Source organism: Dama dama, chromosome 27 (genome assembly GCF_033118175.1).
Source record: "Dama dama isolate Ldn47 chromosome 27, ASM3311817v1, whole genome shotgun sequence".
NCBI lineage: Eukaryota > Metazoa > Chordata > Mammalia > Artiodactyla > Cervidae > Dama > Dama dama.
This window is the reverse complement of record NC_083707.1, coordinates 57502818-57520443: the sequence shown is the minus strand read 5'-3', so window position 1 is coordinate 57520443 and position 17626 is coordinate 57502818. Positions and strand designations below refer to the sequence as shown.

The window sequence follows — 17626 nt, the reverse complement described above, 5'->3', positions numbered from 1 at the left end:
AGATAACTCTGAGATGGACCTTTGTCCCATGTGACATTGAAGCAAGATACCATCCACATTTTTGCCTTATTTCTTAGTTGTAGATAATTTTTCTCAATAGCTTCTTTTTTAAAAATAAATAGTAAAGGACACTCGGTCTTTCAGGAAGTTATTTACTTATTTATTTACGGCTGTGCTGGGTCTTCATCACTGCACCGGCTTCTCTCTGGCTGCAGCGGGCAGGGGCTCCTCATCGCGGCGGCTTCTCTTGTCGTGAAGCACGGGCTGTAGGGCGCATGGGCCTCGGGAGCTGTGACCCGTGGACTCAGTAGCTGCCCCTCCCGGCCTCCCGAGCACAGGCTCACTAGCTGTGGCGCACAGGCTGAGTTGCTCCAAGGCATGTGGGATCTTCCTGGACCAGGGCTTGAGCCCACGTCTCCTGCATTGGCCGGTGGATGCTTTGTCCCTGAGCCACCAGGGAAGCCCTCCTAATAGTTTCTCCAGATTAGGAGCAGCACTTTTCATTTTGTGTGCTCCCCCCGCCCCCACTCCAGCCCAGCATCCTCTTAGGCACGTAACATGCCCAAGAGTGCTTACTGAAGGATGCGTTTTTTATCAACGACAACAGGCTTTTCCGTTCCCCAATGACATGTCCATCATGCTTATCCCTATTGTTTATCATCCATTCTTATTGATAGCTTTATGATTTTCCAAAGATACTTCACGTCATAAGAATATTCTTATTTCTTTATCATCAGGCCAGCCCAAGCCAGAGGTAACTTGGTACAAGAATGGTCGCACCATAGATGAGTGTGGCAGTGTCTCCAGTTACGAATCCTTCGAGAACCAGTATGTTCACGTGTTACACCTCTGTTGGTAAGTGGGTGTGCCTCAGTGGACTGTTAACTAAGCTCCCCATGTTCTGTCGTGTGCTGGTTACTATCAGGTAAGGTCAAAAGACTGGCTCGTGTTTGCTTCTTGAGTCCCATTAGATGCGATCGACGGCCTCCAGCAAAGACAGCTAAACTCTGCCTGGTAACTCATCACCCTCCTCTAATTGCTGCCATGGATGGTACATTACAGCTTTATTTAGAATCTCACTCAAGGTGGCCCAGGCATTTTCATTCATTGAATAAGCTCTTTTGAAAGTCTTGTCCTCTCTGGAAAGTTCAGAAGCACCATGGGATTTCATCATCTGTCATCCAGCATTTCTTGTGTAAGAATCGAAGGAAGAGGTGATGGGCTCGGATCCCGCAGCAAGTCGGTGGTGAAGTTGAGGCTGGAAACGGGACCTCCTGGCCTGCTTTGAGGAAGTGGTGTGGCCCGGTACCGTGGTTTCTCATTCTTTTTCGTTCCCACAAGAACTGTGTGCTTGGGGTGAAGTCAGGAAGCGTCGCGTGTGAGGTGGAGAAAAGAACTCCTCTGGCTGAAGCTGGGTGGCTCCCGTTCCCCAGCGCAGCCAAACTGGTCTCATGTCCCGCACGGTGGCTCTGAGGAGACTGTGGTCTGCGGAGTGTGGTGTGAAAATGGCTGAGAGGCATGGGTGTGTGCCAGCAGCCTTGGAGCTGAAAACAACAAACTGAAGGCTTGGGTTTGCATTTCAGCTCTGCCGTGTTCGGGCTGTGTGATCTTGGCCAGTTCCCTTACGTCTCTGAAACTCAGCTTTTTCATCCATCAAAGGGTGGCTGAATGAATTAAAGGATGTAATGCTTGTAAAAGGCTTGTTATATAGTAGTTGCTCAATAAAAGCTTTCTTAATCTCTGATCTTTGCTTTTGTTTCAAAGTAAGGTCAGAGGTCACTTTACCATGGTTGAAATGCTTGACTCAGCTGGCCTGCAGCCTATCTAACCTGGTATTTGAGACATCCATTCATTTGTTTATTATTTAGTTTTTAAAAAAATTAATATTTCTTAAAAATTTTTTTCTAAATTATGAAAGTATGATAACACATTTATAGGAGGTTTGGAAAATACAGAACAAAGTTATATATAGTTTGTATATTACAGTTATTTTTTTAAGTAGATAATTTAAGATTTTTAGTTGGGAGTTTCAATGTCAAACTCTCAAAAATTAATAGAATGAACAGATAGAAAAATAGAAGGATATAGGAGACCTGAAAAGCACTACGAACCAATTCAACATGATTAAGATTTATATAGTTTTCACACAACAGCAGGATACAAATTCTATTCAAGTTCCCATAGACTATAAACCAGGAGACACTGGAATAATATATCCAGGGACATAAAACAATGTAAATTTGTAACATGTAAAAATTTCATGGTCCAAAGATAATGAAATCATACAGAGTCTGTTCTCTTATCACTGTGGAATTAGGTTAGAAATCAATATCAAAAGATACCTAAAAATAAGCCACATAGTTTCAAGTGCAGCGTGACATTTACCAAGAGAGACCTTAGCCCTTGAAAACCTCACGTTTATTATTTAATTTTTATATGATATTCATCATGCAGCTACTATATGGCAGGCATGTAGCTTAATGCCTGAGTCGAGGTGAACAGCATGAGCATTGCTTGGAAAACCTCAAGTCCATCAAGAAAGACAAGCGGTGAACAAACCATGCCGCCTTCCCCTCATGATCCAAGTACTGGGAGGCAGCCCGCTGGCCGCCACCGGCCCGCAGCCATGGGTTGGGCTTCCTGCCTCTTCGTTCCACTCTGTCGAGGCTCTCCTCACCTTCCTCTTCACCCCGGTCGGCTGAGAATCCCCTGTGCTGTGCTTAGCCGCCCACTCGTGTCCGACTCTCTGCGACCCCATGGACTGGAGCCCGCCAGGCTCTTCTGTCCCTGGTGATTCTCCAGGCAAGGTGACTGGAGTGGATAGACTGTCTCTTCTCAGGAGGCTCTTCCCGCCCCAGGACCACACCGGGGTCTCCTGCACTGCAGGCGGCTTCTTTACCCGCTGAGCCACCGGGGAGCCCGCTGCCTGTCTGACCCGCGGGCAGTTCTGTCACCTGGATCTGTCCAGCCTCAGGCATCCTCAAACGGCCTCATCTCCTTTGCACAGGCCTCCCGTTGGGCAGTTATTTCCTGCTCAGAACTGATGCTTGCTCAGTAGGCTGTGCACCTCCTGATGGCAGGAACCCTCACTGTTTCCTGTTAATACATCTATGTATCTATCCTATAGATATTTGTGGTTGTGGTTATTCGTTTGCTTATATCAGCATTGGCAAACTTTATCTATAAAGGGCCAGATAGTAAATATTTCTGGCTTTGAAGTCCAGACAGTCTCTATCACTCTGCCATCATAGTGCTCAAAGCAGCCATAGACCCAAAAAATGAAACAAACAAACAAAAACCCCCCAAAATCCCCCAAAAGATCATGGTGGTGTTCCAATAAAGCTTTATTTGTAGAAGCAGTTGGGGGCCAGATTTGGCCCGTGGACCATAGTTTGCCAGCCCTTGGTCTAGATAGTAAGATCCTTGAGGGCCTACACACTGTATTTCGTATGTGTTCCACTCCTATCTTTGTGCCTCTGAGCACTCAATACATATTTCTTGATTGATTAATTTGGGTCTTACACTAAACTAAAACCTTATACTCACTTTATAACCAGGAGAGAAGATCAATGTGTATCCTTTTACTGATGGAATACCATTTAGGAACTGAGATTTGCTAATTGTTGTTTGTACACACTGAGGAATATAGACAAACCAAACATTTTGTGGGGTGTTAGGAGTTGAGGGGTAGCCATGGTGAAACCCGGGGCAGATGGGTGGGTTACAAGGGGAGAAACACAACATAGGAAAGAGGAGCTTAGCAAGGGAGCTAGCACTGTGGAAGGTCAGGGGCTCTCATTCTCTGCTCTAAAGTTCAGCAGGGCAGTGATTCACTCTAAAAATGAAAAGTTTAATGTGACTGAATGCACTCTTTCCAAGTTCCTGCCATTTGAAAGGTAGCCCCGCTTCAGGGAACAGTATTCGGTCCTAATGCAGACGAATGTAGGGCAACATGATGGTGAAGGACAGGGAGGCCTGGCATGCTGCAGCCCATGGGGTCACAAGAGTTGGACCCGACCGAGCAACTGAACAGCAATATGATAATAGATGTGGCTCCTATTTTTCCCCCCCGCTTAGTGGTAAATATGTTGGACACTAATAATCTTTAAAAGATCTGGTGTCCTATACTTGGAGTTCTGAGCTGTAACTGCCCATGAGCAGGGCAATAAACCCACTAACACTCGTCCTTCAGCCTTGACAAAGTCAATCCCCAGTCCAGGTGATTCCAATATGTTGTCCAAGATGCAAAATGCTTTAATCTGAAAATATGCATCTGTAAAGTAGTTTGACTTCTATCCATATATGAAGTGCTGGTTAGGAAAATGAATAGGATTTTGTGCAAATGTCTTTCAAAGACTGAAAGTTAGTCGTTAATAACCATATTAATCTTGAATTTTTTTTTGACATTATCAATGTACCATTAATTGCCAGATTACCTTTTAGTTTCCCAAAGAAAAATACTTTACCTACCTGAGTTTAGTCTTTCAGTCATTAAATCTGAGTTCTTAGATATTTGTTTCTGTGTTTCCCAAGGGCTTTTCCTGGCTTAATGTCCCATCTGCACTTCTGCTGTGAGGCTATGGGCCCTGCTGCCGTGTTTATCCACATTCTCATCTTCCCTCTTTCCTCAGCTCGGTAGCACTTCTCCCCACATTCCTCCTGCATTCTCCTCGTATCACTCTAATCCTGTGAAACTGTGTATTTATGGCAAATAAGGCTATCTGGAGAGATTGATCAGTGCTGTTGTGACCTTTCCATTACCGCAGGTCAAGTGCTTGGCAGACAAAAGACATGGAAAGCCAAGAAAGTGTTCTGAGAGACAGAAGCATCAATAATAGCAGTATAGCTTGCCCTGTAGCATGAAAGCATTTTCCACCCCTTGAGATATAGGGGTTGGGACTTCCCTGGTGGTCCAGTGGTTGAGAGTTTGCCTTCTAATGCAAGGGGTGTGGTTTTGATCCCTGGATGGGGAACGAAGATCCCACCCACATGCCTCGTGGCCAAAAAACCAAAATATGGAACAGAAGCAGTATTGTAACCAATTCAGTAAGGACTTTAAGAATGGACTTCAAAAGATCTTTAAAAATAAAGATGTAGCAGTTGGGAGGAGGGGAAGAAAATGCAATTAGATGGTTTCTACCTCATCATGAAAGCAAGTAGCAATATACATACAAACTGGGAACTGTGGTCTCTTATGAATGGAGTTTAAAGACAAGCAGCGAAGCAACAGATGAAAATGTGCCTAGGAACCCACACCTAGAGAGAGACGCTCGTCTCCACAGTGTGGAGGCCTCTTTGGTTGGTCATGGTCCCATCCAGCAGTGATGAGGGCAAGTCTAGGTTAAGAGTGAAGCAGGAGGGAGGGGAGGCAGAGGCCAGGGCAGGAGCCCCCGGTCAGAGGGACGGGAAGCAGCCCCGCTCGCTCTCTCATCGGCTCAGCCCTGGCGTTGGCTGGTCTGGAGATGGACCCTGTAGAGGACCTGGTGGGGACAGTGGCCGGGAGAACTGCAGTCACCACAAGCAGTCTGTTCATATGTGTGTGGGTTGAATAGGGCCCCCCATATTCATGTTCACCTGGAACCTCAGAGTGTGACCTTGTTTGGAAATAGTCTTTCCCCCCGCCCCAATACCAGGAGCTCAGGGCTCTTTATTTATTCATTTGTTTTCAGCTAGGCTGGGTCTTCGTTGCTGCGCTGGCTTTATTGTCTGGTTCCAGCGTTTGGGCTCCTCACTGCGGTGGCTTCTTTTGTTGCGGAGCATAGGCTCCAGGGTGCAGGCTCAGTGTTTGTGGCACATGGGCCCGGTTGCTCTGAGGCATGTGGGATCTTCCTGGACTGAGGATCGAACCCATGTCTCCTGCATTGGCAGGTGGATTCATGACCACTGAGCCTCTAGGGAAGCCCAAAAATAGGGTCTTTGCAGATGTAATTATTTAAGATAAGATCATCCTTAGATGAATATAGGCTCTGACTGGTACCTTTATACAGAGAGAAAGCAGAGACACAGAGAGGGAGACGGCCGGGTGAAGACAGGCAGAGACTGGCATGGTGCCGCTGTGAGGAGGGAGAAGCCCAGGCCTGCCGGCGGCCCCCCAAGGGTGAGGGGCGAGGAGAGATTCTTCCCGAGCCTTCAGAGGGACATCCCTTCGGTGTGGCCCTGCTGACACCGTGATTTTGGACTTCCCGGCCACCAGAACAGTGAAGGAGCACATTGTTGTTGTTTTGCGCTGCTCTCTGTGAGGCCGTTTGTTTTGTCCACTCTAGAACACTAATACGTGATGTGTCTGAGCATTCTTTAAAAAATGCTGCCCCTCACCTACTTAGTATAGGACTGACCGTTTTTCCCCCTGATAACCAGAGTGCTGTTCCCAAGATACCAGCTGACTCCATCCAGGCCACCTGGGAGGCATCAGTGGGTCCAGGGGCAAAGAACGTTTTCCAATGCTGCCCCAAACTGGGCATTGATTGCTCAATATTTTGAAGGGAAAAAAATTCCATCTGAGTGTTTCCTGAGTCACTTATGTGTTTTGACACCAGGGAACATCTGGCCATGTCTGGAGGTGTTTTCGATTGTCACGGCCGGGAAGGGGTGCTTCCAGCATCTGGCGGATAGAGGCCAAGGATGCTGCTGGACGTTGGATATTGCTCAGGGCGATGCCCCACAATGAAATACCACCCATTCTATAATGCCAGTAGTGCTGACGCTGAGAAATGGTGTCATCAACCACCCCAAAACAGAGCGCCCTGAAGCAGCAGCAGCTGGTTCGTTCTCCCAACTCTGTGGGCTGGCAGTGGTGGATACTGCCTGACTCACTCGTGCACACTCATGGACTTGAGTCAGTCTGAGGCTTGGCTGGGCTGGGAGGTCCAAGGTGGCTTCACCAGGAGGTCTGGCAGTTCATGCTGGACTCTCTCTGATCCTCCAATTGGTTAGAACTGGCTTCCTATACGTGGGTCTCAGGGGAGCAATATGGAGAAAGCTCCAGGAAATGTTCCTGTTGAGCTCCATCCCAACACCACCCCCTCCACGTTCTCTGGGCCAAAGCAAGTTATGGGGCCAGACCAGAGTCAAGAGACAGGAAGAGAAATGCCACTTCTTGAACAGTAGAGTAGAAATGTCACATTGCAGCATGGTGTACATAACCGAGTGAAAGGAATCAGTGGCCACATTTTGTCGTCTACTCTATCTCATGATATGTCGCTGCAGTCGTGTCCAACTCTTTGTGACCCTGTGGACTTCAGCCCACTAGGTTCCTCTGTCCATGGGATTCTCCAGGCAAGAATACTGGAGTGGTTTGCCATGCCATCTTGCAGGGGATCTTCCTGACCCAGGAATCAAATCCACATCTCATTATGTCTCCTGTCTTGGCGGGCAGGAGTTTAATAATAAGTTTTGCTGCTTGTGATTTATGTGACCTTAAGCAAGTCAGTTAACTTCTCTGAGCTTCAGTTTCTTCATCTGTAAAATGGGTGTTTGTGATGATGTACTGAGATGATTTATGCAAAATGATCGGTGGAGTGTACAGGTCACTGCAACAAATTTAGTTGTTTCTAGTTAGCAGTTAACACTCCCTGAAAGTCTTGTATTCCCAGAATTAATCTGAAAGAATTACTTTGTCCTAGCCAAGTGTGTTTAGAGCCAGAATAATTTTATATGCATAATTGTGAAAGTGTTAGAATCAGTTGAGAATTTTCAAAGACAAGAAGAAAATGGAGCAGGAGAGCTATAACCTAATCACAGGATTGAAGCTGTTTCTATCATATATATTGATAGAGTAAAACCCTGTAAACCCTGTTTGGATGGTTTTTAAAAGGTGGAACCTATGACTTCAGTGAAGTCTGGGTCTTCTCAGTTTTTCCTCATGCCTGGATGGACAGATGCTAGGAGCCTTAGGACACTGTTAAATTCCTGAAGCCACTCTGGTTTGTAGCTGGCAGAGGGTTGTTCATAAGTGCTTGTTGTCTGAGCCTAACTTTGGCCTTCAAGGGGCCCTCAGCCTATCTCTATACACAGGGAAACCCAAATTCTTTCTCAGACATCTCAGAAACATGAGTTGTTGGTTGTGAATGAGGTTGGGCAAATGAGAAGAGGTCAGTCAGTGAAGAATACCTCCACTCCGGGGACTTCCCTGGTGGTCCAGTGGTTAAGAATCCACCTTCCAATAGAGAGGACCTGGCTTGGAGCCCTGGTTGGGGAACTAAGATCCCACATGCCTCGGGCACCTGAGCCCACACACCACAGCTACTGAGCCCGCACACCCCAGAGTCTGCACCACAGCTAGAGAGAAGTGTACGCTCCACGAGGAAAGACCCTGCATGCTGAAAACTAAGACTCGAGGCAGCCAAAAATAATAAAATATTTAATTAAAAAATGCAAATATCTTTATTCTAGGAAGAAACACCTCAAGGCACACATCCTGCTAAAGGTAGAAGGGTCACCATCACCTTCACTTACAAAGGACAGGAGATTGTATCCACCACTGAAAGCAAGGATTTGAATCCAAAACTGAATACGGATTTAAATCCCAGATCTGCCTCTTACAAGCCATATCATTTTGGGCAAGTTACTTAAGCTCTCTGGGTCACCATTTCCTCACTTATAAAATAGGGGTAAAGATAGTATCTGCTTTATAGGGTTGACCCAGGGATTAAATCAACACATGCCAAGAATTTAGAATACTCTTTAAATAATTGTTACTTTGTGCAATTTGAACACGTTCCCCAACCTGCCAAGCCGTGCTCATGCTCAATCGTGTCTGACTCTTTGCTACCCTTTGGAATGTAGCCTGCTAGACTCCTCTGTCCGTGGGATTTTTCAGGCAAGAATATTGGAGTGGGTTGCCAGTTCCTCCTCCAGGGGATCTTCCTGACCCAGGGATTGAACCCGCACCTCCTGTGTCTCCTGCATTGGCAGGCGGACGTCGAACTATAATTTTGGAACTGATTAAAAACAGGGCAATTTAGAGGTAAGAAAGGCGGCTTAGTTTGGCAGCAGTTCCCCCCTCTGCTGTTTCCCTCTTGGAGCAGAAAATGTAATTAACGTGTTTGATCAAGGACTCATCGAGTGGAAATAAAGATGACTGAACCTTGCTACAATTTGGCTAAGAGGGAAAGGCATTTCATCCGAGATTGGAAAGCATTTTGTGAACTTTGTGTTCCCGTGAGCTTAAGTAGGTGTCACAAGTCTTAAAGATGAGTGCTAGGGCTTCCGGCACCAGGAAGGCCCTGTGTCCGAGCATGGAGCCAGGGCGGGCTCCTGCAGCATTCTTCCTGAATGAATTCAGCTGCTGTGCTTCGTGGCTATTCCTCCGACCACTGCCAGAAACATTTCTTAAGTGAGTCTCAAGGGCCTCATGAGAAGCACCCATTTGGTCCCCGGGACGATAAGGCCGTGCTGATAATCTGCTGCCCGACTTCACTTTCCGGTTTTAACTTCGGAGGTGAGTGTCTCAGCGGAGTGGGTGGTGACAGGGCCACGCCACTGGATGCTCAACTTTTCTTATGTGTTCCCTCACCCTTTCCTGGGACAGAACTTGGGTGGTTGCTCCCACCATGGTGCTGGCTCTCAGGGAAGATCCACAGCTCTCAGTAACAGACCAGTCCAAGAGTCCCTCCCCAGATGGTGGGACAGCCAGAGGAAGGTGCCCTGGAAACTGGGCACGCGCTGAATGGCTCTGGAAGGGCCCCTCCATTGACACCTTCTGGGAACTTGGAGAAGATCAGTAACACGAGGGAAGTTCATGGGCCAACTGGGGTTCACTCTTTCTTTGTAATCCCAGAATTATGGGGTGAATTTCTGAGAGTTGGAAGGATGGAGAATCTGGCTGATACAGAAATTCCAGCACTAGTGATCACCTGACCAACGTTGATGTCCTCTTTCAAGGTGAACCTCATGGAGACATTACCTGAGGGGCATCCCTGGTGGTCCACGGGCTGACTCTGCCTTGTAAAGCAGGGGGTCCAGGTTCCATGCCTGGTCAGGGAACCAGAACTAAAATTCCACATACTGCAACTAAAAAAAGATCCCATGTGCAGTAAAGATCTTTGCATGCCTTACTGAAGATTGAAGATCCTGCGTGCTACAACTTAGACCCAGCACAGCCAAATAAATAAATAATATTAAAAAAAATTTTTTTTAAGTTACTTGACAGCGAGTTAGGGCAACTGAAACTGAATCAGGTCTTGTGAGTCCCAGAAGGGTTTTGCTTCAGCCCTGAGGGGAGATGCAGGGAGGGACGGGACAAAGAACATAGTTTGGTTGGGAACTATTTGGTTGGGTATTTCTGTCCTGACCAGCCCAGCCCTGTTTTCTCCCTGCCAAAGGTCTCCCATGAAATTTACCTTCACTTTTGCTTCATCACCCCTGGAAGCCTCTCCTTCCCTCCCCACAACCCTCTACCTTTCACTGTCTTAGAATTCTGTGCTTGCCTTGGATCCCTGCCTCAGACTCCATCACTTCTGACTGCCTGGCTTGCCTGCTCCAAAATGCAGGCACGGTTCACTTTCTCTGAATCCTATAAGGCTGGACCAATCCCAGCACCTTCAACCTCTCAACTCCTGAGCCATCAGCCCAGGCCTCAGGCTGAGTCCCACACATGTGGGTGGGGAAGCCTGATGCTCTGGGCCCTCCCAGGACCCCTTCCAGACCACACCTGAGCCACCCTTGAACCTAGGAATGAACTTGATATATGAAAGGTGTTTGGATCTGGCATGTTCTGTTGACCTTGTCTGTATGAGCTCAAAAATACCACAGACTGGGAGGCTTAATCAATAGCAGTTTATTTCTCATGGTTCCATAGGCTTGAGATCAGGGTGCCAGCAAGGTGGGGTTCTGGTGAGGACCCTCTCCTAGGCTTGCTGATGGCTGCCTTCTTGCTGTCTCCTCACATGGCAGAAAGAGAGAGAGAAAGTGGTTGGGGGAGGACAGGCTCTCTGCTATCTCTTCTTGTGAAGGCACTAATCCTGTCACAAGGGCCCCACCCTTACGACATCACCTAAACTTAATCACCTCTCAAAAGCCCTGTTACCAAGCACCATCATATTGGGAGTTAGGGCTTTAAAATATAAATTTGAAAGGGACACAATTCAGTCTATAGCACTGCTCCAAATTTGGAAGGTGTCCCAGCCATGCACAGGGTCAGGCCTGGACCAGGCCAGTAGGGGTATATGTGGGACCACTGCAAATCAGAGATTTGCAGCACTCTGCAAGGCCATGAATGGGTACTTAACAAGGGCTGGCTTCAGAGTCATAACCTCCCAGATTCAACTGTTAGCCCTACTTCTTGATTGAGCATGTCTGTATCTATAAAGGGTAAATGGTACTTAGGAAGTGCCAGGTAAATGTTCACTTTTTTCAGGGTCTTCTGTGTTTTGTTAGATACTGTTAGTCACTCTTAGTCATAAGCATGTGAAAGTGGGATTAGGTTACCCTCCCATTTCAGAGAAGATGGGGCCAAACAGATCTTGGAATTCTTTTTTTTTTTTTTTTTTTTTTACTAATTTTATGTATTTATTTTTGGCCATGCTGGGTCTTCGTTGCTGCACGGACTTTTCTCTGTCTATGGCTAGCGGGGCTGCTACAGGCCTGCTCTCCCGTTGTGGTGCTCAGGCTTCTCACTGCAGTGGATTTTCTCGTTGCAGAGCAGAGGCTCTAGAGTGCAGGCCAGTACTTGTGGTGTGTGAGCTTAGTTGCTCCTTGGCATGTGGGATCTTCCTGGATCAGGGATTGAACCTGTGTCTCCTGCATTGGCAGGCGGATTCTCTACCACTGAGCCACCAGGGAAGCCCTTGGAATTCTTGAATGAGAATCTTAGTGTGATTCCAGAGCAAGTTTAGAATGACCAGGGCTTATATAAGTGTTAAGAAGCCAGGCCAAAGGCATGGACTCTCCCCAGGTAGACAGAACAGATGCGAGACTGTATGTGAAGCTTGGGGCAATGATTTGGCTCAGAGCTTTAACATCAACTAAATTCTGGGCCATCCCTGAGCTCCAGTGTCACTCAGGTCTAGAGTGCTCCCACAAGACCCTTGTCCTTGCTCTTTCTTCTTCTCGAATATTCTCTCCCCAGATAACCCCATGGCTAGTTCTCTTACTGCCTTCAGGTTTCTGCTCAAAATCACCCGAGACCTCTGACCCGCCGTCTAAAATAGCACCACCTGCCCCCAGCATGTCCTGCCTTCCTGATCTTGCTTCAGTCTTCACGTAGCATGTGATGTAATGTATGTACGTATGGGCGGGCACACACACACACGCACAATTTATCAGCTTTGCATAGGTGTAATAGACATACAGTGAGCTCTTCACATTTGAAGTGTTGAGTTTGGTGCATTTTGACACACGCACGCAGCCATGGAACCATCACCTCCATCAAGAGAATGGACACATTTATTCTCCTAAAGGACCTCTGCGTGCCCCTTTGCATCCCCACTTTCTGGCCCTCTTTGCACCCACTCCCCACCCCCCCATCCTCACACAACAAGCTTTGGTCACTGGAGACTCGCTTACCTTTTCTAGAATTTTTATAATTAATTGAGATCGTGGAGCATGTACTCTTTCGTATCTGGCTTCTTTCACGCCACGTAATTATTTCAAGAATCATCTGTCATTTGGTGTATCAGTGGTTCCCTCCTTTTATGGCTGAGCAATGTTCCCGAGTTTCATGGTTCGGATCTCTTGGAATTTGTTATCTCGTGCTTGGACACCTGGGGTTATTTCCAGTCCTGATATATATTTATTTAAATTTTTGTTTGTCAGAGTTTCCCCCCAACTAGAAGGTAGGTTCCATGGCTGCAGAAACTTGTCTGATCTGTTCCCTGCTGTAGCCCCAGCACCCAGGACAGTGAGCTCTGTGGGATGAATTACACAATGCGTACGGTGCATTTGCTGTGTTCTTTACCGAATCTTCATCTGAGGGGAGGGGGAAGAGCTGATGGCATGTAGGATGCGCCACCCCAAATTTGATACCTTGGCATATGAAAGATCTTAAGTTGAAGGAATTTTTAAAGATGGAAGAAGCAGAAAGATCATTCTGACCGCCCCCCATCACCATTCTTCCCGGAAACAGGTCCTATTGATAAAACTCCCCTGTGAAAGGTGCATTCCCTGTATCCGGAGGAGAGAAGGCCTTCTCATCACCAGAGACAGGGAAACTGGGGCAAGAACTCTGTACAAGCAAACCTTGTGAACGTCGCGTTTCTCTCTCTGTGACCGCCTCACCATTTACTGCCCACAGCTCAGACCTTTTCTTGTCAGTCCTTCGCACCAATTTATCATTTCTGCGTCTACCCGGTATAAGAGCTCACTGTTCTGCTCACTTCTCTGGGTCTTCATCCTTTTGCGAAGGCTCCACATACACGTATGAATTCAATCAGCTTTGTATGGGTTTCTCCTGTTCTTCTGTCTTTGTCAGGTCATTATCTCCTTCCCACAGAGCCATTCCCCAGACAGCCGTCTGAGTTTCGGGGGAGGGATTCGAATCATGCTGGCTTCTTGGTGGTCAGTCTGCGGGTCCTTTAGGGCTGTGCTGTTTGAGGGGGTGTGAAGATAGGGACTGGTAAAAGGCCTCCTGTGGGAGCCGTAGGACCAGGCCACCATGCCAGCGGCTCCGGTCACCCACCAAGCTGCGGGAGCCTGAGCTTCTGGTCACTCTGTGGCCGCCCCCTTTCTGGCCTGTCATTCCCGGTTCCCTGGGCCACTGCTCAGCTGTGGGACGCTTCTTCCTTGACACTCCTGCCTACCCCTCCCCCAGCAAGGGGCTGCTCCCCCGGGCACCGTGCCAGCTCCCCACTTTCCTGCCTGCTGCCAATAGCTGGGCCGGCTCACCCCGCAGGTGCCAGGTGATATGGGAGCAAGGGAGATGGGCCAGGGAAGATGACCAAGCGGGAGACAGTAGGCACCAAGGTGCCAACAACAGAGCAGCAGGCAAAGAGAAGCAATCACATTGTGAACGGCTCCTTCCCTGACCACAGTCTCCTAGGCTGCTTCTGGGAAAGAAGCTCTCTGGTCTGGTTTTGCACCATTTCCTCCTGCCTGGGTCGAGCAACCAGTTTTTTAAAAAAGCAAAACCAACTCAGCCATAAAAAGGAATGAAATTGGGTCAATGATAGTGATGTGGATGAACCTAGAGTCTGTCATACAGAGTGAAGGAAGTCAGAAAGAGAAAAACAAATACCGTGTATTAATGCACATGCATGGAATCTAGAAAAATGGCACTGATGAACCTACCTGCAGGGTAGGAATAGAGATGCAGACGCAGGGAACGGACTTGTGGACACAGTTGGGGGACCAGAGGGTGGGGGGAATTGGGAGATTAGGAGTGACATGTTTACACTCGCTGTTCAGTCGTCAAGTCATGTCTGACTCTTTTGCAACCACATGGACTGTAGCCCACCAGGCTCATCTGTCCATGGGATTCTGCAGGCAGGAATACTGGAGTGGGTTGCCATTTCCTTCTCCAGGGGATCTTCCTGACCCAGGGATCAAACCCACGTCTCCTTCATTGGCAGGCAGGTTCTTTACCTCTGGGCCACCAGGGAAACCCGTGGGTAAAATAGCTAGCTGGTGGGAAGCGGCTGTAAGCACAGGGGGCTCAGCCTGGTGCTCTGTGATGACCTAGAGGGGTGGGAGGGAGGTTCCAGAGAGAGAGGATGTATTTACACTTACAGCTGATTCATGTTGTTGTACTGCAGAAGCTATCACAACATTGTAAAACAATTATACTCCAATTAAAAAAAAATAAATGAAAGAAAAAAGGCAAAACCAATTTAAACAGCCACTGAATTCCACAGGGCCAGCTGCTGGGCACTTCCTACAAACTCAGCTCAAATGGAGGTGCCAGTCAAGTGACAGCTGATATTTTTCTGAGGATTTAATAAAGGGACATTCACTCTTCATAGACACGGTGGAGTCATAGAGCTGGAAGCAACTCCAAGGCCTTGTCACTCAAAGTTGATTTCCCCTGGAAGCTCATTAGAATGCCAGAGTCCCAGACCGCACCCTGGCCTGGCAAATCAGATGCTGCCTTTTAACGAGATCCCAGGTGATTGCCAGGTGATTTGCGTGCACGTTACCATGTGAGAAGCCCTGTTTTATGGATTGTCTGGCCCCTGGCTATACCTTACCCCTAGGGAACTCTTGAAAAATACTGATACTCAGGTGATACTCCCAAGAAATGCTGATTTAACTGGTCAAATGCAATTGGTCCAGTCCAGTTCCTTTATTAGACCCAAGACCCAGAGTGATCGTGGGACCCATCCAAGTTCCTAACAACTGGTTAGGGCCAAAGCTAGGATTACCCAAGAACTGTGTCCTGTCCCTACTGCATCTCATTCTACGAGGCTGTCCTCCAAAACAAAAATCTACTAACACACTTGCTGGAGTATAACTCAAAAAGAACTGATTGTGAGGACTTCCTTTAAAAATAAGGATTCACAGACATCCCTAGCAGTCCAGTGGTCAAGACTTCACCTTCCAGTGCAGGTTCGATCCCTGATCCAGGATCTTAAACCAAAATCGTGGCCAAAAACAAAACACTGGAGGAAAAAAAAAAAACAGAAGCAGTATTGTAACAAATTCAATAAAGACTTAAAAAAAAAAAAAAAAAAAAAAAGGATTCATGGAAGGTCTACAATATGCCAGGGATTTTCCAAGATCTGGGGTTTCTCTGGTGGCTCAGATGGGGAAGAATGTGCTTGCATTGCAGGAGACCCAGGTTTGATCCCTGGGTCAGAAAGATCTTGCTTTTCTTTCCTTTGTTTAAATTTTTCTAAGCACTGTTTTTATTTTAGAGAGTCCTAACCACTTCAGAGGCAGGAGGAAAGACAGGGTTTTTTTTTTTCAAACCAAGGGCCTCTGTAATGTTGTCTGCCCTGACCAAACATGCAGGCCAGTGGCATCACTGTAAACTGACTATAATGTTTAATCTCTCTCTGCTAGGATAACAAGGTGACGTCAGTCTCTGCTTCTGTAAGAATCCTGAATTTAGGATTTTCAACGGTCACTACTCCAACTTCTATTTCTGAAGGTTAGAAATTAACTGACAGCAGACAGGCATAAAATCGCAGTTTCCACTGTCTGTTCAAATGTCCCATCCATCTTTCTTCCTCACTCTTTTTTCCAAGGAAGCTGGTTGACCCCCCTCCTTTTTTTTTTGTATCTATTCATTTATTAATATGTTTTTTTTTAAATTAATTTATTTTTTCAGTGGGTTTTGTCATACATTGACATGAATCAGCAATAGATTTACACGTATTCCCCATCCCGATCCCCCCTCCCACCTCCCTCTCCACCCGATTCCTCTGGGTCTTCCCAGTGCACCAGCCTCGAGCACTTGTCTCATGCATCCCACCTGGGCTGGTGACCTGTTTCACCATAGATAATATACATGCTGTTCTTTCGAAACATCCCACCCTCACCTTCTCCCACAGAGTTCAAAAGTCTGTTCTGTACATCTGTGTCTCTTTTTCTGTTTTGCATATAGGGTTGTCGTTACCATCTTTCTAAATTCCATATATATGTGTTAGTATGCTGTAATGTTCTTTATCTTTCTGGCTTACTTCACTCTGTATAATGGGCTCCAGCTTCATCCATCTCATTAGAACTGGTTCAAATGAATTCTTTTTAACAGCTGAGTAATATTCCATGGTGTATATGTACCACAGCTTCCTTATCCATTCATCTGCTGATGGGCATCTAGGTTGCTTCCATGTCCTGGCTATTATAAACAGTGCTTCGATGAACATTGGGGTGCACGTGTCTCTTTCAGATCTGGTTTCCTCAGTGTGTATGCCCAGAAGTGGGATTTCTGGGTCATATGGCAGTTCTATGTCCAGTTTTTTAAGAAATCTCCACACTGTTCTCCATAGCGGCTGTACTAGTTTGCATTCCCACCAACAGTGTAAAAGGGTTCCCTTTTCTCCACACCCTCTCCAGCATTTATTGCTTGTAGACTTTTGGATAGCAGCCATCCTGACTGGTGTGTAATGGTACCTCATTGTGGTTTTGATTTGCATTTCTCTGATAATGAGTGATGTTTGAGCATCTTTTCATGTGTTTGTTAGCCATCTGAGAATAAAATACTTAGGAATATATCTACCTAAAGAAACAAAAGACCTATACATAGAAAACTATAAAACACTGATGAAAGAAATCAAAGAGGACACAAACAGATGGAGAAACATACCATGCTCATGGGTTGGAAGAATCAATATTGTCAAAATGGCTATTCTACCCAAAGCAATCTATAGATTCATTGCAATCCCTATCAAGCTACCAACGGTATTTTTCACAGAACTAGAACAAATAATTTCACAATTTGTATGGAAATACAAAAAACCTCGAATAGCCAAAGTAATCTTGAGAAAGAAGAATGGAACTGGAGGAATCAACCTGCCTGACTTCAGACTCTACTACAAAGCCACAGTCATCAAGACAGTATGGTACTGGCACAAAGACAGAAATATAGATCAATGGAACAGAATAGAAAGCCCAGAGTTAAATCCACGAACTTATGGACACCTTATCTTTGACAAAGGAGGCAAGGATATACAATGGAAAAAAGACAACCTCTTTAACAAGTGGTGCTGGGAAAGCTGGTCAACCACTTGTAAAAGAATGAAACTAGGACACT

The 17626-nt window shown here is 46.6% G+C and overlaps 1 protein-coding gene across 1 annotated transcript in view; it reads left to right on the top strand.

Annotated features, from left to right (window-relative positions):
- The first annotated feature begins 275 nt into the window (after positions 1-275).
- ALPK2 (alpha kinase 2) overlaps positions 276-17626 on the top strand; it is a 113081-nt gene continuing 95730 nt past the window's right edge. Inside the window, exons 1-2 of the mRNA XM_061130920.1 lie at positions 276-291; positions 738-855. Coding sequence (XP_060986903.1) covers positions 276-291; positions 738-855 — 134 coding nt within the window. The remainder of the gene's footprint in view (positions 292-737; positions 856-17626) is intronic.